This window comes from Panthera uncia (genome assembly GCF_023721935.1).
Source record: "Panthera uncia isolate 11264 chromosome A1 unlocalized genomic scaffold, Puncia_PCG_1.0 HiC_scaffold_16, whole genome shotgun sequence".
In the NCBI taxonomy this organism is placed as follows: Eukaryota; Metazoa; Chordata; class Mammalia; order Carnivora; family Felidae; genus Panthera; species Panthera uncia.
In genome coordinates this window covers 22,056,759-22,081,829 of record NW_026057576.1, presented here as the reverse complement: position 1 = coordinate 22,081,829, position 25,071 = coordinate 22,056,759, and the positions used below count along the sequence as shown (strand labels likewise).

The following is a 25,071-nucleotide window of genomic DNA, read 5'->3' as shown; positions in this document are numbered from 1 at the left end:
GACTCTGAGGACACCTGGGTGGCTCAGTCGGTTAAGCATCTGGCTCTTGGTTTCGGTTCAGGTCGTGATCTCACAGTTCAGTGAGATGGGATTCTGTGCTGACAGTGCAGAGCCTCTTTGGGACTTTCTCTCTCTCCCCCACTCTCTCTCTCAAAATAAATAAACTTTTAAAAAATGCTCAAAAAAGCGTTCTGTGAAATGATCACCATTCATTCCTTTCTGTTGTCACCTTGAAGAGGTACATTTTGTTGGGCCACTTATGCTTTTCATAGGTCACTTTACATCTATGTCACCGTTCGACTTAGAAAATCTAAAGCTTAAATCGAAACCTACACCTTTCCTGATGTCCCCAGGGCATCTGCCCACCTCACCACACCGTGCCCTAACCATAGCCTCACCCATGTGGAAACCACATTCTTGTAGAAGTAGCGACTTTTCCTCCCCCTTTCCCCTCTCAGCTCTTAAAATGGCAGAGGTCTTGGTCCTGGTTGTATCCCCAGTTCCTACTAAAGAATCTAGAACTTGACAAACGTTGGTTCGCTTAAACCGTACTGCACGTCTTTTGCCGTAGGCCACCAAAATCCTTCTGTGGGATTATAAGTCTGAAATATGAAATTCAGTAGGCAGTAGGCAGTAGGTCTACCTCTCAAGAAAAGGAATAATCCTTGCAAATGCCCTTTGGTGAATCTGAGGTGGCACGGTAGGAAATAAGGGAGGGATCTCTACCCGGTAATGAACTAGCTGCTCTGACTTGTGGGAAATAAACCTCAGGTGCTGTCTTTCAGGGTGACTGAGATTTTCATGGGAGAAAAAGCAGCCAATTATTGGCTGCTTAATTATAAGCACTGTCTTGTTGAGAAACAGAAAAAAGCAGCATATTGAGCTATGTTGACCTAATGTGACAGCTTCCAGGAATATTAAAGCAAATTTTAAACACAAATCAGATTCTCTGTAAGTTATTTACTACCGAAACTTGTGTTCTTTGCTGATTAAGGGCACAGCAGCAATGAACTGAACTGCTGGAGTTACTTCCAGCGAAAGACAGAAGACATCTCTTAGCCTTGCAAATTCATGCGGAGATGCTCATTTGATTCTGCCACCTGTGAGGGGTTCCTGTCTCATTCCTTCTCACAAGTTCTGATGTTCTTCCTACTTCTATGAGGTGCTGGCAGCTTTTGGGGGAATGTGATTATAAAAGCACTATCCAATCATACATTTGGTGTCGGAGTCCTTAGCCACTATTCCAGCTTTACTAGAGCTTACCAAGCAGCATATTTTCCTTCGCACGAGTTGTTCTCACCACCTCCTACCTCGGGGCATAACATCTACTGCTGGAGCAAATACATTTCAGTTTGGAGGCGTGAGGAGCACGCTCATCATTGTGGCTCCTCTGCAGATTCAGACATACTTTGAGTCTGCCCTCGGCTCCTGCCAACGTCGGTGAATGCTTGAGGTCTCAAGTCACAGACCTTTCCACCCTGGGAGGTTAAAGCCTGTGCATCAGCAGAGAAGAGCAAAAAGAAAGTTGAAGCATAGAGAGGAAAGGTAGGCCACTGGAAGAAAAGAGGGGAAGGAGACGTGTCCCAGGAGCTGCCCCTGCCCAAGTCCTCCTGGAGAAGGGACACTTCTGAACTGAGTTTAGGGTTCTTCCAGAAACTATTATCAAATGACAGAATATTCTAAAGCCTAACATCACTTCCACTTTAAAGTCAGCAAGGTATACAGAAGGTATGTACAAGCGTGGTATGAATAACACAGGTTTGAATTACAAGACCCAGTTCAAGAAACCCATGGGGGAGGGGAAGGAAAAAAAAAAAAAAAGAGAGGTTAGAGTGGAAGAGAGCCAAAGCATAAGAGACTCTTAAAAACTGAGAACAAACTCAGGGTTGATGGGGGGTGGGAGGGAGGGGAGGGTGGGTGATGGGTATTGAGGAGGGCACATTTTGGGATGAGCACTGGGTGTTGAATGGAAACCAATTTGACAATAAACTTCATATATTGAAAAAAAAAAAAAAAAAAAAAAGAAGACCCAGTTCAGGGAATAGGACTCCCGACACCTTACTTAGGCCACTTGGCCTTCTTTGCATCTCCTTATCTGCTCATTGTCCTCATCTGCTAAATGGGGACAACACCTGCCAGTGACATTGTAGTGAGCACCGGACAACGATACACATGAAAGAATTCTGGAGACTGATGCACCGAGCAAGGGTAAGTTTTCATTTCAACCATGGGTGGAGGGCTGGTTAACAGACTTCTACTTCAGGGATTCTGAGAACTAAAGAACAAATACACATGACAAGCACAATCAAGATCCCACTGATTTACATTGTTAACTTACATCCACACTCTCACGGATCAATAAGGTTGCTTATGTTTGTGAGTAATTGTTTTATATATTTGGGGGCTCCGGTATTCAGTGCACAGACATTTATAATTGTTAGCTCTTCCTGATGGATAGACCCTGTAATTATTATATAATGCCCTTCTTCATCTCTTGTTACAGCCTTTAATTTAAAGTCTAGTTTGACTGATATAAGTATGGCTACTCCAGCTTTCTTTTGGCTTCCAGTAGCATGATAAATAGTTCTCCATCCCCTCACTCTCAATCTAAAGGTGTCCTCAGATCTAAAATGAGTCTCTTGTAGACAGCAAATAGATGGGTCTTGTTTTTTTATCCATTCTGATACCCTATGTCTTTTGGTTGGCGCATTTAATCCATTTACATTCAGTGTTATTATAGAAAGATACGGGTTTAGAGTCATTGTGATGTCTGTATGTTTTATGCTTGTAGTGATGTCTCTGGTACTTTGTCTCACAGGATCCCCTTAGGAACTCTTGTAGGGCTGGTTTAGTGGTGACAAATTCCTTCAGTTTTTGTTTGGGAAGACCTTTATCTCTCCTTCTATTCTAAATGACAGACTTGCTGGATAAAGGATTCTCGGCTGCATATTTTTTCTGTTCAATACATTGAAGATCTCGTGCCAATCCTTTCTGGCCTGCCAAGTTTCAAAAGAGAGATCAGTCACGAGTCTATTATAGGTCTCCCTTTATAAGTGAGGGCACGTTTATCCCTTGCTGCTTTCAGAATTTTCTCTTTATCCTTGTATTTTGCCAGTTTGACTATGATATGTCGTGCAGAAGATCGATTCCAGTTACATCACACTCTCATGGATCTATGCATATTTCTACACATCGAATAACAAAATGGGGAGACTTAAAAGGAACGTGAGCAGTTTTCAAATATTCGAAGGGCTGCCATGTGAAAGAGGGTTTAGATGTATCTAGAGGGGCTCAGAGATAGACCCTCAGACTGGCAGAAAAAAGCTATAGAGAAACAGATTTAGGATCAATACATTTCAAATATTTAGGACTCATTGAAAACGGGATGGCTCCCAGTAAGGGAACGAGCTCCCTGATGTTGAAAATGTTTAAGTTGAAAGGAACGTAAGTGAACTCATCATATCTGCTTTGTTGGCTTATGTCCCTCCTGTGTCCAGAACAGCTTCTGGCATGAAGAAATCACCCAGATATGTTTGTTGCACAAAGGCATGAACATACCCTGTGATCACTTTGACTCAAAAACTACGATTTTGTGATAGATGTTCGATAATAATTCTCCATTCTGCCGAGTCTGCGTCGGTTCAGCAGCTCAGCTGGGAGTTTCAAAAGCCATAATCATTTAAAGATTTTCTTCAGGTCAAATTCACAAACCCAGAAGGGCAGCTCTGTATCTTCAGACAAATGGGTACCAAAAGGCCTGAGCTCATTGTTACACCAAGAGTATGGGATGGAAAACAGATAAAATCATCAGGCCTACACAAATCTACCAACAAAATCAAATGAGATTAAGGAGAGGGAGAGGCTGCTATTCAGGTACAGTTCCAAGAGACTCTGCAGTCAGGAACATTCTCCTGCCCATCTCTGTATCTCTAATACTCCACACAGTGTCTGGGACAAAGTAGGCACTTAAAAACCATCTGCCGCATTCAGTTGAACTGGAATTTATATCTGACCATCATTAAACTCTTTGTCATCTCTTTTCACATTAGATTCACATTCAGCTCTATGTTTATTCATATGCTTATTTTTATTTCATTGTATAATGTCTTTCTTCCCAGCTACATTATGAATACCATGAGGGATGATGCCTTTTATTTATCCCTGTAGGCCAGTGTAACCTTGATACATTGTATGGCACATAGGAGGTGCTCTATTAATATCTGTTGAAGGAACTGAATGGATACTGGAAGTAGATCCCTGAAATAATTGTGTAGATGAAAGAATTCTAGAATCACAGAATCTTTCCATTAGAAGAGACCTTGGCAATCCTTTCAGTTACTTATTATCAAGTATTCCCATTTAGGCCGAACAATTTAAGAAATGAAACAATTTAATCTATGTAAAGTAACACTTAATGCAATAGTAATTAATATCAAGGATATTTCTTCTTTTTAAAAAAAAATTTAACATTTATTTATTTTTGAGAGACCGACAGAGACAGAGCATGAGCAGGGGAGGGACAGAGAGAGAGGGAGACAGGCTCCAGGCTCCAAGCTATCAGCACAGAGCCCAATGTGGGGCTCGAACTCACAAACCTCGAGATCATGATCTGAGCCAAAGTCAGACTCTTAACCAAGTGAGCCACCCAGGCGCCCCTCAAGGATATTTCTTCTATAATGACATTCAAAAGTATTCATTAGAGTCTCAGCAAAAACTCAGCTTCAAAGTTCCTTGAGGGAAACATTTTACTCGTCTACACTTCCATCCTCAGATTTCAGTCAATCCAGGAGTTGCAGATTAACTAAGTTAGTCCTCTTCTCTGGGCAACATATTTTGGGTTTCTCTTCTCATTGCCGCCTCCACTGGAGGACAGGCTAGGCAGGGAAAAGAAACCAAGCCAATCACGGGGCATGAGTTTCGGCAGCTTTTATAAAAGCCACTGGTGAAGCAGTGTTGGTATTTGGTTCCTCTGCGGTTGTCTCTTGGGAGCTTTTCCACTCAGAGTCTTATCTCTTCACTCAGAGTGGTTTGTTTTTACCCCCCGAAGGTTCAAATGTCTGTTAAGGCAGCACTACTCAAAGTATGGTCCCTGAATCCATTTGTCACCAGCAGGTGACAAGAACTTACACCAGCTCATAAATCAAAACACTGAAACTTCCTTCATTGGAAAAATATTGCTGCCAAGACAAAAATATTTATCGGGAGAACTAGACTGTGTGTGTAGTGACATAATTGACTTAAAATCCTGGCAGAAGATCCTTACCTGGTTGCAAATCAGTAACAAATAGCTCAGAGACTGGCACTTTCAATAGCATTATGGTAGGCATCAAATGATGGCTTTTTCCTGGGGTATCTAAAGGACAATAGGAAACTTCAAACCAAAAGGGACAATTCCCTAGGTATGGGTTCTAACACACATATATTATTTCTAGACCGGGTGAACAGTATTTGAGGTTTGGGAGGGAACCACCGAAATGAGGTATCCTGGCATGACCAAGTCTGGTACACAGTTGGTGCATAAAACAGTATCAACTCATCTTCTCCTACCCTGCCCCAATCCATTGTTTTTCAAAGGACCACCTGCATTAGAATCACCTAAGGAATTTATTAAACCTGCATGTTGCCAGGTCTCCTGCACTAGAATCTCTGGTTAGGAGACCTAGGAAACCACCTGCTTAACAGGCATCCGAAAGATTTTTTTATGTACACCAAAACCTAGGAACTACTGGACTAGGCCAGCTGAGACTGTAAAAAAAACCTTATTGTTCACACGATTTTACAGCTGCCAAAAAAACAAAAGCCAAAAGTAGGCATTAAGAACTTTTTGTCCTTGCCGCAGTGTAGCTGATCAACCAATGCCAATACTGCTCATACAATAAACAGGCTTTGCCCTCCAGTCTGTCTATCATTTACTGTTGAAGCAACCCAGTGTGTGGTGTAGGGAAGGATAAATTCTTCCTCCATCCTTCAAGGTCTTCCAGCTGGACTGAGAATTAAATTTACATGAGACAGATTAACAGAAATAAAAAAAAAAAAAAAAAAAGCTTTATTGCACGTGTGTGGAGCCCTAATAATGAAATTGAGACCTCAAGAAATGACCAAGGCATGCAGTTTTTATACTTTTTAGACAAAGAGACGATAAATTTGTGAGGAACTGACCTGATAAAGAAAACAGGTGTTTGGGAGCTTTAATTAGTAAGAAATTCTAAGCAGAATTTGAGCTGTAGATTAGTTTAAAAAAAAAAAAAAGTAGCAAGGTTTGTTTCTACAGCTTTCTTGGCTTTAAAGTTCCTGTCTCTGGCAATAAGGATGTCTTTTTTTTTACCACTTAGTTCAGGGAGGGTACATTTCATATGGAAAATTGATTTTTGCTTTCAGGGGAACAAAAGAGGATCTAAGGGTCTCTGCATGGATGGTTTCTTAACTTTCATTTAAAGTAATCAATATGCCAAGGTGGCACATTTTGGGGCAGCCTGTCCTTGGCCCCTGTTTAACTGCCATTAACCTCATAGGATTCTTGCCTCTGGGTAGCCCATTGCTCAGTACAATACTGAATTTTCAATTATGTTGACTTGAGGAACAATGGGTCCTTCAGTTTTGATTTCTTATTTTAACAGAACTTCCTCATCTTAGAAATAGCCGGGATTTCAATCAACATTTTTCTCAGTGAGGAAATTTCAACATAATGGACTTCCTTCAAATGGCATTTCTCTCACAATCCCGTAACTGACTGGCATGCCAGAGCCTGCTCAAGTAAGTAGGTTCGGGGACATGGCTAGAAGTTAAATCACCTGGCACTGCAGTGACAATGTAAAATGGGCTATCAGTTTTAAAATCCCCTCACTACAGTGCCTTATCAACAACGGTACCTCTAGGGGCGCCTGGGTGGCTCAGTCGGTTAAGCGTCTGACTCTGGATTTCAGCTCAGGTCATGATCTCACGGTTTGTGAGATGGAGCCCTGAATCCAGCTCTGTGCCTACAGTGCAGAGCCTGCTTGGGATTCTCTCTCTCTCTCCCTCTCTCTGCCCCTCCCCTGCTCATGCTCTCTCTCTAAATAAATAAATAAACATTTAAAACACAAACAAACACTGATACCTCTGTAAGACGGGCACTAGGCCAAGTGCCGTACCGTAAAAATTACATTTGCCTGTTGTGGCATTAATGCTCAGCCAAGCAACTGATCTCAGTACACAGTCAAGTACGCCAGAACAGGCATCAAGGGCAGAATCTAAACCACAGGGTGAACACCAAGGAGCCAGAATAGGCACCACAGGTCAGGAACGCTGGGTCTGCCAGTGGAGAGGAGTCGGCTACAGCCTCTTACCTGTTCAGCGGTCTCCGCAAGGGTGAATGTTTCACACTGACACGTATGATACCAAACACATGAGAACCGACAGCCTGGGCAAGTGAAGTCTCTGGTTTTTAAACGGTTGACTCATAATGAAAAAGCTCTCACAAGCCGAAAACATGGTCCATATCAGTTGAATCACACTTTTGAAGAAAGCTATGACCCACTTGTTTATACCGTTCCTTTGGCTATCACTCTTCAGTATCCTTCCCAGAGTAAATGGTGGATCACAAACTGACTCCCAAACACAGAGAGACAAGGAGAGCCTGAAGAAAGGGACAGGCCACTCCAGACTGGTAGGTGGCTGTCTCAATAAGCAATGGGACTTAGTTACGAGGTTTATCTTGGGCAAACGAGAGACAAGTAGATGTTCACACCTGCCCGCCATAATCTTAAGTTTATATAGAGGCCGGCGCTGGGTTCAGTCACATATTTAGTCCAGATGGTCTCAATTACATGTTACTCTTTCACGGCGGCGTCCTTGAAAATGGCTCCAGCTGAGGGAATGGCCAACAGGCAGAAGGTATCTTTCAAAGATGGGGAGCAGGTGAGGAGCCTCTGATGGCTTAGATCTAGTTCAGAGATCAACCAGTGGTCATGTCCTTTCGTTGACCTCCTCCAGCAGTAAGAAAAGATCAGATAAAAAGACTCAGATCTATGCCTTCTCACTTCACAAGAGTTATGCCACACCAGACACAAAGTGGATCAACACTCAGACCAATTATTTCCACTTCTTCCTTATCAGCCCCCACTGTCTTATACATCTGATGTACTGTAGCTTAGTTTTCCTCCAGTAGAATCTGAATCATCAGAATGAGGAAATTTCAATTTTTCACACACAAACGCCGATAGCTTTGATAGCTAAATGACTGAAGGGGGAAACGGGCTTCCCCTGCCACACCCTGTTATGGTTTCAACACTTTCCTACCTCCTAGCCCGAGTAAAAGTTAAATAAAAAGTGTCCCTGCAAATGCTAACTTCATATACACCTAGGAACATACAAGAAATTAGTACCTGAAAAAGATGGCACTCCAAAACTGGTAGGGAATGGGTGAAATAGCAAACAGTGTTTGGGAAACTGGCCAGCCATGTAGGGAGAGTTAAAATCTGCATTCCCATAACTCAAGCTCAGAACTGATACCAAAATAAGTGTAGCCTTTTAAAGTATATCATGAAAACCATAAACCATAAATGTTGGTACATTTGATTGCATTAAAGATGACATATGTGAAGGATAAATGCTATATGATTCCACTTATATGAGGTATCTAAAATAGTCAAAGTCATAGAAACAGAGATTGGAATGGTGGTTGGCAGGGGCTGGAGGGGAGGGGAAAACGAGGAATTGCTACTCAATGGGTGTAAATTTCAGTTATGCAAGATGAGTAAGTTCTACACATCTGCTGTACAACCCTGTCCTGTAGTAAACGATGCTGTATGTGCACTTAAAAATCTGTTAAGAGGCTAGATCTCATGTTAAGTGTTCTTACCACAATTTGTAAATATCACATATGATAAGACATGTAATATATAATAGGCAAATGATTAATCTCAAATATGCAAAAAGTTCTTAAATATCAATAAGAATGAACAGCCAATAGAAAAATATTCAAGGGGGGGCGCCTGGGTGGCTCAGTCGGTTGGGCGACCGACTTCGGTTCAGGTCATGATCTCACAGTTTGTGAGTTTGAGCCCCGCATCAGGCTCTGTGCTGATAGCTTGGAGCCTGGAGCCTCTTCAGATTCTGTGTCTCACCCTCTCTCTGCCCCTCCCCTGCTCATGTTCTGTGTCTCTCAATAATGAATAAATATTAAAAAAAAAAAATACTCGAGGAACATGAAATGGAAGTTACACACACACACACACACACACACACACACACACGCTCCTGCACAAATGACTAGTAAACAGATGAAAGCCTCATCAACATTAAACAGGAAAGACCTGTCTTTTGCCCATTGGAATTAGCACTGTTATGCACTGTGAATGGGAGAGTAACCAGTACAGATTTCTTGCAAAGCAGTTCGGCTACTGCCATGAAAATGGTAAGTAGAGTTATGCTTTTACACAGCTAACCCACTTAGGGGTTTTTATCCGAAGGACAGTTTATGCACCAGAACCTTCACCTCTTTCATTCAGAACGGTAAAAATGTGGAAAACAAATTTCAACAGTGCGAGATTGGGTATGTAAAACAATGGTACACGCATTCTCTTGTGTGTGCGGTCATGAAAAATGATGTAGACCTGTATTGGACGTGATGGAAAGATGCCTAAGTGTTTACTGAAGAAAAGCACGTGATATAGAATTTGATCCTATTTATGTAAAAGTACATTCATATATCTGTGCACATATGTTCATATGTAGAGAAGACCAGAATATTTACCAAACTGCTAACAGTTGTTATCTCTGGGTTCTGGTGTTGCAACTGAACTTACTTGTCTTTGTACTTTATGTATCAGTGGGGTTTTTATTTGTTTTTACAATGACTGTGTGTCATTTTCACTGAAACGATGGTCTCTTTTTCCAAAACGAGGGTGGTTTCATCAAACACATATATCAGAAACAGAATAAAAAGATGCTTTTCTGCTTTTAGAACTGATCATAGGAAAAATTCTAAACCATTTAAGGTTTGTCTCTAGTTCCCAGATTATGAAATGTCCATCCCATCACCCTGGAACTATCACTCTGAAATGCATGACTGCAAGGTCTGAAGTGGTGGTCGGTCAACTCCTCCCAAAGACAGTGACCATGTTACTGTTCAAATTAGCAACATACAACCCAGACATGAAGCTCGGGCCACCCTTTCATTGCATACCCCAACTTGCCCAACTGATCTTCTGTATTGGCATTGACTAGACGCACCAGGGTACACAGCCCTCTGTGGCTTTTTTGACTGATGGCAATTGCTTCACAAATTTACAAAGCTGTGAGTACTATCGTATTGACTAGAAACTATTCAATGCTGAGCCTCTCAACCCTAGATGTGTTTACATCCTCCTTCCAATTCGAATGTTTACATCCTCACAACTGGATGTGAGGGAGCTTTTCTCAGTCCTACTCAAAATCTGTGGACTGATGCTGATCTGATCCACAAACAGTTCACAAATCTGCAAGAGAAAAGTGGTTAAGACTAAACACTTGGACACTTTTTAGCAATTTGAAGTTTTATGCTATCGAATAAAAATAAAGAATTGGGGCTCATGTTTTGTATGTAAAAAATTCATTTCTTCTAGTAATTGATTTTATTTTATAAAAGAATCAGTACATGACAGATTAGAAAAATTTAAATTTCTAATTTTTACAAAATGGCCCTTCACCTCAGTTTGAGAGTTCTCTTTTATAACTAATATGTACTAGTATGAATAGGTTAGCATATTAAGTTTCCTACTGCTGCTATAACAAATTACCACCAATTTAGCAGCCTAAAACAACACATATTTATTGTCTCATAGTTCTGTAGCTCAGAAGTCCAGATAGGCTTTGCCTGGTTTCTCTGTTCAGAGTCTCACAAAATCAAAATCAAAATGTCAGTCAGCTCTGCTGTCATAAGGAGGCTCTGGAAAGAAGCCACGTCCAAATGCATTCCAATTGTTAGCAAAATCAAGTTCCTTTTAGCTGTAGGACTGAGATCCTCATTTCCTTGCTGGCTGTCAGCTGAGGGCTGCCCTCAGCTGCAGGCCTCTCTGTGGTCCTTGCACATGGATTCCTACATCTCAGAAGCAGCAATAGTATACTGAATTCTCATGTTGGAATCTCTCAACGTCCTCTTTGGCCACACCTGTCTTGCCTCCAGCTGGAGAATGTTCTCTGCTTTTAAGGACTAGCCATAAGATTGGCCTTGCTATAGACTGAATATTTGTCCCTCCAAAATTCCTATGTTGAAACTTGATACCCAATGTGGATATTATGGGGATGTGGGACCTTTGGGAGACGCTCAGATCATGAGGGTGGAGCCCTGAATGGTATTAGTGCTCTTTTAAGAGACCCCATGGAGTTCCCTAGCCCTTTCCTTCTACCATGTGAGGATATAGTGAGAAGGCATTGCCTATCAACTAGGAAGCACGCTCTCACCAATCACCAAATCTGCCAGTGCCTGGAGATCTTAGACTTCCCAGTCTCCAGAAGTGTGAGAAATAAGTTTCTGTTGCTTATAAGCCACCCAGTCTCTGGTATTTTGTTGTAGAAGCCCAAACAGACTAAAACAAGCCTACAGGGATAATCCAGGATAATCTCCCTATTTTAAGGTCCACAGCCTTAATCACAGCTGCAAAATCCCTTTGCCATACAATGTAACGTACACATTGTTTCCGGGGGTTAGGGTGTGGATAACTGTGAAGGGACTGTTATTCTGTCTAATGGACAGGGTCAGGTGAAGTCCAGGAGTCCTCACATATTTGCTTGTTCATGTAGGTAAAGCCTAAAGCCAGAGGAATGAAAGCAGTAACAATGGATGACACGGGAGGTGATGTGGAAGTCTGCCGCTGACTGCACCATCAGTGAGAAGGTCAAGCGAAGGAAGGGAAGTGGGGGTGGCTTGCACGGCAGTTCCCCCTCCCCACTAAACATGTAGGGGAGGCAATACACAGGAAAGCCACCACGTACACACAAGATTGAAAGACATGAAAAAGAGAAACGGTTGGTTACTGGGGAAGAAACAGAAGTTGTTCATAGTCATCTCCTTCTGAGGCCAGGTCATGAATAACAAAGACCCTCAAATTTCCTCAAAGTGGAAAAAGAAGCTGACAGAGCTAGATTTTTTTTTAAAGGAGAACAGAGACTGCCCTAGAGTCCATCCTGAGAACACTCAGGTGGGTAGGGGCAGTGGGTGGAGGGGGAGGAGGAGGGCAGAAAATGCTGGTGCCCCGGGATGCCTGGCTTTATGACCTCAAGTCCCTCCCTTGCCCAGTCCTCTCCTCGGGCTGTCACTTGGGACACCAACTTTTAAATAATTATTATTCTATCCCTTCACCTTCACCTCTTTGTTTTAAATCAAACTTTAGACAACTGAATTACCAACCTTTTGTTCTTTCCTCATTTTACAGTGCAGACCTCTAAATCTTTAGATTTTCTACCACCACCCAATAAATCACACAAATCTGATAACTGATTTTTCCACAGGCCTTATCTCACCCGCTTCCTTGTGTTTCAACAGGACAAAGAGCATCATAGTAATTACAGTACACCTGCCCCCTAGCCTGCTAACATTTATGCCCATGCTCTTAACATTTGTTTAAACAGAATTCTGAGTGCCTGGGTGGTTGTCGGTTAAGCGGCCAACTTCGGCTCCGGTCATGATCTTACAGCTCGAAGGCTTAGGAGTTTGAGCCCCACATCGGGCTCTGTGCTGACAGCTCAGAGCCTGTGTCTCCCTCTCTCTCTGCCCCTCCCCTGCTCACGTTCTGTATCTCTCTCTCTCAAAAATAAGTAAACATTTTAAAAAATTTTTACATAAAATTCTTAGCCAGGCAGAAACAACTCACCAAAATATTTGTTAAAACTTAAAACCTTCAATGTCCTGCTAAGGTTGTTGGGGTACTGCCTGTTTGCCTGCCTTCCTTTTTCTTTTTCTTTCTTCCCTCCTTCCCTTTGTTTTTATTGTAACATGTCTCCTCCCCCTGCCCCTTAATGTGTGGATTTCTAAAATCCCATCTGCTACAAAGTATGAATATCTATCAGGCTTGGTATCCTAGGTTCTGCTGTAAGGCTGATATCATAGTCAAAATTGGTTATATTCTTTGTAGAAAGTAGTCATTTATATGGATTTACTCAACTGTAACAGAAAGAATTCACATGTTAAAGTAGGCTTTTTTTTACGCGAAGCAGGTAGGGCTGTAGGGACGGAAGTATCAAGCCTGTAAAAAGAATATTCAAGGGTGAAGTGACGCTTCGGGGAAGCAGTGGGAGGGTGTCCAAGTAGCTACCAGGCAGTTGTTTCAACTCCCACATCCTCCACACCCTTACACTGCAGTCATTCTTACCAAGTTGTCACATCCTGTTTCAGTTCCACTAGATACTGTTGCAATTCCACAGACTTCTTGGCTGTATTCGCCACCGTTGATCACTCTATCCTAGAAACAGTTCACTCCTTGCCTTCCCTGATAAACCTTCCTGTGGTTCTCCTGGGACCACCACTGAGGCAGGGTTTCCCCATGCCAGCCAAGGCACTCTCCTTATCAGGGCCGCAAGCGCCAGAAGCCTTCCCAGCTCCCAGATTCTCCTCACTACCTCAGTCTTAGCTCCAGGTTAACTCAGCAACCAACCTGCTCTTTCAGGTTCCCAGCGTTAAGTGGTGATGGTTTTAAAATATGTTGATAAACTCTTTGATACTTCTCCCTTCAAGAATGGAGCTGAATTCCCCTCCTCTTGTGGACTGGACTCAGTGACTCATTTCTAACAAAGAGGGTGGCAGAAGTGACAATGAAATGAGAACACAAAAGGGGGCCACCTTGGTGGCTCAGTTGGTTAAGCAGCCAACTTTGGCTCGGGTCATGATCTCCCGGTCTGTGGGCTGGAGCCCCGCATCAGGCTCTGTGCTGACAGCTCAGAGCCTGGAGCCTGCTTCGGAATCTGCGTCTCCCTCTCTCTCTATCTTCTCCTACTCATGCTCTCTCTCGCTCTCAAAAATAAACAAACATAAAAAAATTTTTAAAAAGAACACAAAAGGCATTGTGGCTTCCTACCCTTGTTCACTTGGATCACTTGCTCTGGGTGAAGCCAGCTGCCATGTCATAAGGATGTTAAAGCAGCCTTGTCAACAGGCCCACATGGGGAGAAACTGAGGCCTTTGGCCAACAGCCATGTGAGTGAGCCATCTTGTAAGTAGGTCCTCTAACCCTAGTCAAGCCTTCAAATGACTATGGCAGCAAAACCACCTAAACTGCTTCCAAATCACGGACCCACTGAAACTATGAGGTAAGTGTTGTCTGAAAATCACTACATTTTAGGGCCATCTATCATGCAAGTCTAGATAACTGAAACACCAACAACCTATGTTATATCCTCTCCCAAATACCAAGCATTGTTTTAAATTCCTGACTAGACCCCAACTAGCACAAAATGCCAATCTCTTCTCATCATTGGCTAGCATTCTTCGGAATAATTTTTTTTTTTTAATTAAAAGCCAAAATTTTGGACTTTTAATTATAACTTTATCACAACTTTCAATAGTTTTATGGCTCTAATTTAGTCTCTTAATATATGAGCAAGAAAGACTAATAGATAATGATATATGTATAGTTGACTTGAATATATTACCTATTCTCTTTATATAATCTCTCTCCTTTCTCCTTCCCCCTCCACCACCCATTGTCCTTCTCTGTCTATGTCTCCCTTTCCCCACTAAATAATTCTAGTCAGGATGAGACAGGAGCTAAGGAAACTGAGATACACTGAAATTTAAAAACTTGTCCAAAGTCTTATAGGTAGTAAGTAAGGGAGCCAAGATTCAAACCAGACCGACTGCTTTCAAATTCTGTGCTCATAATCACTATGCTATGCAGTCTCTCATAGTGTGTGTGTATAATGATCACATATTAAGAACATCAAAATAGGTAGAAGTCCTTATGTTCACCAGTACGGTTACATAGTCACTGCTGACTGATTTTTCCTTCCATGGTATCTACACAGTTAATCACATGATATTAACTCTGTTAACAGTTAAATATCAACTGTTCTAAGCAATGAACAAAAGACTGATACACACACACACAAGGACACAAAGGAAAACATGTTTATGTTTTTTTTTAAAGAAAGTACTAGATGATTCACACATAAATATCAGAATTCAAGGGAAATATTTGTAGGTAGCTCCATAATATGTAATGTCATGCCCCAGTACGTGATCTACAAATCAGTTCCTTGGAGATGTTCAGTGCAATGATGAACACATCACCGTCTACTGTGTTTACTTAGAAAAGGAAAAAGAAAAAAAAAAAACAAACATTAATCCGAGTTACACTGAGAGATTTTTATTAACTTAAACTGCCATTATTAATTTTGTCTGCCAAGTCCTTAGTGAATATACCTTTTATTTGATATAAACCTACAGGTTCTTATCAATACCACAGGATCATGAAAACATACAGTAATCAGTGTTTTGTAATGGTTAAAACAATGTTCAAATAACAAGTTACTTCACTGAAATACTTAAAAAGAATATTTTGGGGAGTGTTTGAAGGCTCTGTTTATAAATAGTAATTGATATATTTAGATAGGTATTTGGTTCTGAAGATAAACACTTCTTATATAAAACATTGTTTTAATACATTGCTCTACTGAGGCTAAATTACATATATTTCTAGAGCTAAAGAATAAAGCTTTATCTTCATATTTATTTTATTCATAGGACTCTTATCAATGAAGAATGTTGTATCTAACAATAAACTGGCATACTGCGAGTGACATTCCATAGAAGTAAAAAAGAAGGTTGCAACAAAAAAAAAGAGATCACTGCGTTACACATTCTTTATACAAAGAGCCCACTCTGAACAGAGAATTAAATGCAGAGCAAATGCTTTTAAAAGTTTTTGTGCCGAGCTGGCAATTACAATCTCCACAAAATCAAGAGAAAAGGAACAATAATAATACAGAACACAGTATTTTTAACGATTACATCACATTTAAAACCTTCAGCCATCCTCTGGGTTCTCGGATCAGATCGGCAACTGAAATTTCACGTCCACTTGGGCTTGCTTGGCTAAGGTCACTATTTCAGAGAGCTTTACAACCTGAAAGGAAAATACAAAGCATCTTTTATCTCTTCTTTTCACGAAACCATAAAATGAGAACTACTGATGAATGTGAAATTAATGCACATTAAGTCTTTTTCATTTAAAACATCTGGGCTATTCTGACATTGTTATAAATCACTTCACATTCTTACAAGCATTTGCCACTCTTGAAGGATAGTCAAATCTGACACTATTCACAACTCATGCCTCAGTTCAATACTTACTGATTTTATATATATTCCGACTGAAGATGTATATATATTTTATACATATTCCAATTGAATATATATGTGTGATATATGTATATAAATCTTCCTTATTGCTTAAATTTTTTTCTCTTTTAAAGATAGAAACTGTAATTGTCTTAGCTGGATGCCACACAGTGCAAAGCACATCTCAATAAAAATCTGTTTAAATAATATGTACACACCTTAACTTGCAATATTGGGATAGGAGCTTGGGTTTAGGGAGTTAGTTAGTATTTTACTTTTCATCAAGCTGAATTGCAATGTTGTCTCTATAATCTAAGACTAACCAGCTGGTACCATACAAAGCATTACACAAAATAAACATGTCAAAAAACAAACAACAAATTCAGCTTCTCTCCTGCCCAATAGAGTAGTAAAGAGAAGGTTTTGAAGTTAGGCCCCTTGGGTTCAGATCCCATTCTGATACGTATGATGTGATCTTGATGAATAATTTATTTAGCCTCTGTTTCCACATCTATAAAGCCAGAAATTATATAACCACATTTGTAATGAGACAATACCTGTAGAGAAAGCTTAGCATTGCATGCACAAAAAGCAATAAATGGCAGCAGTTGCTATGATCATCATCATCACCATATTATCATCTATACTATTATAACCTCCATAATCTCATAGTCAGAAGAAAAACACTAGTCACAAATTAAACCACCTGCTCACTTTTATCTGTCAGGGGTCCATTTAATCAAGATTCTACGGATTCTTCTACTTTCTTTCCATGTCCACAAAGCTTTCTGGAACACCTCTGTCTACCATTCCTTTGCTCAAAATCTTAAACTCAAGATTAAGTGTAAGTCCCTGTGTCACTAAAGTGCAACTGATTTTTATTTACCAGTGAGTACTTTCCCAAAGTATGTCCCAAAGAAGGACAAAAGACCTTTATTATTTTTACAAAATGATAACATACTAACTTAGCAAATCTCAAAAGCCTATTGCTGATTAAACCATATAGCCCCAGAGTATTCCGTAAAATGTCTATAAACAAAGGTAGGAAAGAATCAAAAGTTCTCATTTTCAAAACACCTTTATGTCTACTATGGGGGGTACTTCAAGATAGGTTATTAAGTAAAAGAAGTGAGGTAAAATACATATTACCATCAAATAATGTGAGAAATGTAGACAGACAAACACACACAGATACATATACACACACATTATTTGCTTATCATTTTAAAAATTGGAAGGATGAACTAAAGACCTCTTTTAAAAACTGGTTATGTGTGGGGAAAGAAGAAACAGGGAATGAGTATAAAAGCTAGATTCTCTGAATATACCTTGTTTTATAGTTTTGACTTTGGAACCACGCAATATCTATATAATATAAAACAAAAATTCCTTTAAAAATAAATAAATTATGGGTGCCTGGGTGGTTCAGTCAGTTAAGCATCCAACTCGACTTCAGCTCAGGTATTGAACCAGCGCTGTGGGATTGAGCCCTGGGCTGGCTGAGGCTCAGTGCTGAGCGTGGTGCCTGTTTAAGACTCTCTCTCTCCTGCTCCCTCTACCCCTCCCCACCCCTACCTTCCACGTGCATATATGTGCGCACTCTCTGTCAAATAAATAAATAAATAAATAAATAAATAAAACTTAGATTCTAAAATGAACAGGCTAATATTGCTAATAATGAGTGTTTTAGCTGCATATTAGGAGCACTGGACCCCTTACACCTATCATCCATCTTACACACTTCGCAAATCTGTCCCTAGATTAGCATAGCCTGCTTACCATTTTAGCAGCTTCATCCAAGTCATCACAAGCAAGAATTTTAAGTCCACTGTCTGTTATCAGAGCCTTAGCATCATCAACTCTTGTACCTGGAAATGATTTATGCAAATATAAAGATGTTTTAAATATTTACACAAAATCATTTAAAATGTCTGCCACAATATGAAATTTCAACATAGAAGTACTTCCATCATTTAATATAAATGCTTCTAAAACCAAAGAAAATACTGTAAAAGTCCAGAGTTACCTCATGAAATATCTTGGTTTACCATGTCAATGGTAACTCAGGAAAGTCAGAATTCAAAACAAAGCACAACAAATAAATCATGTGCCAAATTATCCCAAGCAAAATTATAAATATTTTTGCCCAATGTCAGAATTTTTTTTAAACCCACATTTAAAAAAATTCCTATTACATAACATTTTTATTTGAAAGACATAGCTATTTGAAAACTGTATTTTAAATGAACTGAACTCCTTGGAATTAGGAACTTTTAAACAATTCGAGTTCAAGGAACAACTGCAAGATATCTTTTACACTCACCTTGTAACCGTACCACAATTGGTATTTTAATTTCCAAATCCTTTACTGCCATAACGATACCCTGTGCAATAACATCACACCGCATGATTCCTCCAAAAATGTTAACCAGAATAGCCAGTACCTGTGAATAAAATGCTTTTTGTAGATTAAAAGTTAAAAACCAAGGAGTAGGTATCCTTCCTTCCCAAGAAAATACTAGTGTCTGTGCCTTAGGATACAAATTAATTCCATGGTAACATTTTCAGATCAAACCATCATACTCTCTGTACTCTCATCACTAAAATTTATGCAGCCCACCACCCACCAGAACTTATTCTCCCCAAGCTGGGTAATTTCAATGCCTGGCTCATATTCTCTAGTCTCCTCCCACATGACAAAGACTTCCGGACTGCATTTACTCGTTTTCTATTAAGCACAGCCATACACCACACCAACAAGACTGCCCCAGATCATGATTTAAGATAATGTCACATGCAAGATCTCCAATTTAGTGTTCACTACCTGACTATCATTCGTTCTTCATTTATCCCCATCAACTCAACCAACTTCTCACACAAAGCAGAACCTCAAAATCACTCAACTTCTCCTGAATACCCACTCCTGGCTATACTTCACATCCAAACCTCAAGGCCCATTTGGATCAGCATTCTTTCATCATCACTGATAAGTCTGAATCACTGTTCTTTGATCATTTCCTCCCCCCAAATCTTTTTTATTTCTTAAAGAGTCTTAGTTCAGGAATACCTGGGTGGCTCAGTTGATTGAGTGCCAGACTCTTGGCTTCAGCTGACGTCACGATCTCACAGTTCATGAGTTCAAGCCCCACATCGGGCTCGCTGCTGTCAGCATGGAGCCTGCGTCAGATCCCGTGTCCCCTCTCCCTCTACCCCTCTCCCACCCATGCTCTCTCTCTCTCTCTCAAAAATAAAACATTAAAAAAACAACAACAACAACAAAAAAGTCTTCATTCACCTATACCAGAGCTTCCAACTAGTGAGCTACAAATGATACAAATGGGTTACAGACATACCAAGATATTGTTCCCCTCTACCCTTTGGGCAGCTAGGAAGGTTCTGGGACAGCTAGTGCCTCTGGGCCAGTGGCCTCTGACTATAAGCAACCTTCTCTATTTATCGCCTATACCCCTTTGAAATATCATCTTCTGTGAATGACAGGACATTAAAAAGGTTGAAAAACACTGAACAATGCTATCCATTCCTTATCTTTACCACTCTTATTTCTAGACCTTTAAGAAATGAAGAGATGGACTAGAATTCATAATGACCTTGGCACCTTCTTATCTCCCTCCCTCCCACCTCATCCTGCATAGCTTCAATGCATACCCCAAGCATCATCTAACACTCTGGACTTAAAGTTACTAGATCTCTACCATGTCACTTTTACCTCCAGTCCATTTCAACTAATTACCACCAAAGCCAAATCTTTGACTTGACCAGAATGAATGTTTCTAGAATATCAGCTATGTAAATCACACTCTGCTTAACCTCCTCTCCTTGTGCTTATTATCTCTAACTCCATCAAAACCCAGTCTTTTCCTCTTAAAAGCCTCTACTCCCTGAACCTTGTTCTAATTTCCCAGACTCTCAGCAGATCTGACTTTCTTCACTACCGAGCCCAGAACCTGTGGCTGAGCAATCCAATGATACTGTCAGCTGCATGCTTAATTCCTCCATACCCTACCTCTGTCAAGACCAGTATGCCTCTGCCATCCCTTCAAAGAGTGCACCACTGGATGATTTCAACCAATCAGTTTACTCATCCCAACTTTAAGGAAAAGCAAAAAAATGAGAACAACAACAACAACAACCCTGATATACTAGCATAACCTGAAGGGTGGCACAATAATGACTCTTCATCAGCAACCCTTTCTCTAGTGGTCTGTCTCATACATCTCACTTCCCTCATAAGTCTCCTATCCCACTTCAAGGACTCTAATTTTTAACATGTGATCTTCCTTTCTCCAATGACACCTCAAGGAGAGAGTCGAAAACTAATCTCATCCCCTAATTACTGTGTTGTATCTCCCCAGGCCTTCACTCTGTTGACTATACTCACTCTCTTCTTCATCCTCAAATCTCTTCTCTCTCCAGCTAGAAACAGCTCATCTTCCTGGTCTTCTAAACAAACAAGCAAACAAACACACACTAAATAGCTCTCCTCGACCCCACCTCCATTCAACTGCTAACCCTATGTTCTTCTGTGCCTTCAGAAAAAGTACCCTGAAAACGTAATCTCGCCTGGATGTCTCCATTCCCTCAATTCCTGATCACAGTTCAACCCATTACAACCTGGTCTCTGCCCCCTTCTCCCCTACTGTTCTTGCTAGGGTTCCCAATCATCAGTTCAATCCTTACTCTGCCTGATCACTCCTGCAGATGGACACTACTGCCCATCCCTTACTTCTCAAAACCCTCCACCTTGCCCTTGGATGTCACCGCTTTCTCCTCATCAGCAACTATCTGTCGGTTTCTTTTTTCTCTTTTATTGGGTCTTCCTTCTCTATTCAATCCTTCATCCGGGAGGGTGGGGAGGGGAGGAAAAGGGGAGAAGGTTCCACTCTTGGTTTCCTCATCTCACTCACATGGGTCATGTTACCAACTCCTAACACTTCAACTTTTCTCACAGTGCTGAGGACTGTCAAATATACATCCAACCATTATAGGAAGTATAGTATCCTTACCACTGCCTGCTAGATACAGTCACCACAACCCAAACTTAACACATTCATTCAGAAATACCTATTTCTCTACTTTGCCTCTGACAGCACAAAAGGTATCACCACCCAATGATTCCCTCCAACCAAGAGTCCTAAAGTTAACCTAACCAACCCTTCTCCATGGCCTCCCAACACAAAAAGGGGGAAAAGTGAATTTAATGATTCTATTTCAGAAACGCCTCTAAATCAGGTTTCTTTGCTTTATTCTTACTGACACTGCCTTTGTCCAGGACTTCTCAATATTTTTGAACAAGTAGGTATAACAACCAAATTGATCTCTCCTGACAGTGCCTCTCTTCTCTCCATTTCACCCTATAGTAGCAGAGTTACTTTCTTTTAAACATATATTAATATTACATGTTTAATATAATTATTATATATTATATAACTATAACATATAATATATAATAATGATATAATATATAATTAAATATATATTAAGTCATATATACAATTAATAAATAAAGAGAAAGGGGATGGAGATATATACATACACGCACACACACACATATATATATGATATATATATGATATATATGGACTAGGATAAGGGGGTTAAAATCCAAATTCCCTAACTACAGATAAAAGAGATCTTTACAGTGTGGTCTCAACTGCCAACATTAATCATTCATTCCAATAATGCTATATTCTTATGCATAAGCATCTTCCCATTCCATAAACACAGTGGTCTTCTTTGGACTCTACATGCCTTTGTATATTCTTCCTCTTGCCTAACTCATTCAATTTCTCAAGACAGCTCAAGGAATCATTCATTCAGTGAAGGCCACCCTGATTCTCCCAGTTACCGGCTCAGTCTTCTGTTCTTCCACAGCACTACACTCACTTTATCACCCCAGTCAGACTATAAATGCCTTGAGCAAAGTAACCATGTATTCCCAAATGCCAAGTACAGTGTCCAACACAAAGAGACATGGTAAGTATACAGCTACTTCAATGCTATCTACATTGTCTCCCTAGGTTCCTGGCCTGTTTCCAACTTCAATGCCCTTCCTGTCAGCCCACAACACTGGAAGTCTTCATATGCTTTTCTCTATTCTTGTCCCTAGGCCCTAAAAGCCATACCTAGAAAAGTAATTAGAATTTTAGTTCACGTTAGTAAGTATTCAACAGTTAAATAATTAAATAATACTCTGCTTTTTAGAGTTTATGCCAAAAGAAGCTACAGAAATATAGTTCTAATAAGATTTGTTTACTTTTCTGAATAGTTATTAAACAAGGGAAATAAAGCACTTTTATTTCTCATTTTAGTTCAATGCTTTTTGTAAAACTAAATATGGCAAATAATTCTATAGGCTCAAAGAATGGTAAATTAAATTTTTAAAAACAATTCTAGAGTCTAACATCACAAGTAAAATGTACACTGTCGGCATCGTCAATAATAAATATTTATCAATGACCTCTGTGTACTAAGCATTATTCCAGCCACAGGAAAAGGAAAGAGTAAGAAATTATCTTTACCAATGAGGAATTCTCAGTTCTAAATTCAGTAAAACTAGTTCTAAGGTAGCCACTATCTTATTTTTCTATTAAGTCTTACAAAACCCACATTGGTCACATAGTAGATATACTTCTTTAAAAAATGACCGATAATATGTCTATCTTTTGGATCATGTTTCACATCTCTTGTGTTCTGATAATCATTTATAAAGTCAGAGTTCTAACTTATGGCATATCTGCATATGACAGATTTATGCAAACATTAAAATGAGTGTTTTACAAGCACACCATAGTAAATGGAAAAAGTGGCTCAAAATATGTTAGCCAAAAAATTCAAAATATATATTTTGAAAGATATATATGAATGAGTGAACTTGATGGCATGTGAATTATATCTTAATAAAGTTGTTTCTATAAAAAATACATATGCAAATAAAGTTGTTTCTATAAAAATATATATGCAAACAGGAAGAGAGAGAAAGGAAAATAGGAAGTGTGTGTATGAGAAATTTTGTGTGTGTGTGTGTGTGTGTGCATGTGCATGTGTGTGAAATATACAAGAACTAACAAGTCAAGAAAAAATGATCAAGTCAATAGTAACAAAAATTACCTGTGAATAGAATTTAAAATAATTTTAATTTTCTTGTTTGTAGCTTTGTAGATTTTTGAGATTTCTGGGCTTTTATGGTCAACTAGCATCTCCAGAATTTTTCCACAGGAATGGCTTCTACACCAGATCACTACCATTTATAGTATTACCTAATACCATCTAATATATCTTCATCTTGTTTTCTAAATTAGCGTGGGAATCTTTATCTTTTTTTTCTAGTTAACTTTTATTGCATTATTTCAGGAGCTTTTTCCAAACTAGTGATGTCTTTTTGAATTATAACGGTCTACTCTTGTAATGACCACATCTACTAATTAATCAAGTTACTTCTCGTCATTCGAATTTTACCTTTTTATCTGAAGTGATGAGTTTAAATGCTTCTGTTACTTGATGGACTGTAGCACCACCACCAACATCAAGAAAGTTCGCTGGAGTCCCTCCATGAAGTTTTATTATATCCATTGTGGCCATAGCCAAACCAGCACCATTTACTATCAAGAGGGGAAAATGATTTGTATAAGCAACAGACCCAGAGAAAACAAACTAAGCTCAGCCAATCCAACTTTAACATAAAAACACACAGTACCTAGACAGCCTATATTTCCGTCAAGGCCAATGTAGTTCAGATCTGCCTTAGCTGCATCTTTGTCCCTTTCGTCTTCCTGGGTCCAGTCCTGTAAGTCAAAGATTTTCTTCTGACGATAAGCTGAATTAGAATCAAAATTAATCTTTGCATCCATGCACAGCACTGTGAAAGGAAGAAAAAGAAAGTGATCTTAATTTCAAGACAGACACAATAAACTAACCAATAATAGTTCTTAGTTTAGGGGAAAATTAGGTTTTGTTATTTATTGAAAGTATTTCAATTTATGTTCACAATGTATTCAAACCGTTTATTAAAAAAGAATATTTGGGAATTAAAACTGCTCCATCAAAGTTAGTAGTTCCACACCCACCCTAGGCAGATGATAACAGATAAAAGAGAAAAAAAAGTCCACTTCAAAAACACTTAAAATTTGTTTTAAAATTGCCAAAAATTAACCATCCATGCACCTGGCTAACCCCGTCACTTGCACCCTGGACCCCACTCCCTCTCACTTACTCAGAGACATTGTTCTGGCAATTCTACCTTTCCTGCATTATAAAGTGCCCCCCTTTACCTACTGGCTAAATCCCAACAACTTGCAAAAATGCTGTTATTTTTCCCACCTTAAAAAAGAAAGAAAAATATATTTTGCAACCTCTTCCCCCTTACCCTTCACTTCATGTACAGCAAAAGTCCTTGAACAAATTGTCTGTTTAAACCAAGGGTCAGCAAAAAAACAATATGGCCCATGGCCCAGATATGGCCTATGCCTATTTGGTATTGCCTGTAAGCAAAGAATGGGTTTCACATTTTTACATATTTTTAATGGGTTGTGAAGAACAAAGAAGGGAAAAGAAAGAAGGAGAACAAAAATATGAAGAAAAGCATCATTCGTGGCCTACAAAACCTAAAATATTTACATCTGCCAGCCCCTTTGCCTCAACTCATGGTACAAATTTTTCTCCTGCAATCCTCCCTTAAACCCATTCTAATCAGGTTTTACTTCCAGCACTCTACCAAAATGACTCATATGAAGGTCAATTCTCCCAACTTCACCTTTCAGTGC

At 39.7% G+C, this 25,071-nt stretch overlaps 1 protein-coding gene across 3 annotated transcripts in view; it reads right to left on the bottom strand.

Annotated features, from left to right (window-relative positions):
- Positions 1–14,935: 14,935 nt before the first annotated feature.
- The window catches only part of SUCLA2 (succinate-CoA ligase ADP-forming subunit beta), a 43,948-nt gene continuing 33,812 nt past the window's right edge, over positions 14,936–25,071 (bottom strand). Inside the window, exons 7-12 of one of the 3 annotated variants that reach the window (XM_049646937.1) lie at positions 24,006–24,167; positions 23,768–23,910; positions 18,615–18,735; positions 18,071–18,159; positions 15,962–16,076; positions 14,936–15,256 (exon numbers count right to left, since the gene is read on the bottom strand). In XM_049646937.1, coding sequence (XP_049502894.1) covers positions 16,002–16,076; positions 18,071–18,159; positions 18,615–18,735; positions 23,768–23,910; positions 24,006–24,167 — 590 coding nt within the window. In that variant the 3' untranslated portion in view covers positions 14,936–15,256; positions 15,962–16,001. The other 2 variants (XM_049646935.1, XM_049646934.1) reach the window with 2 other exon arrangements.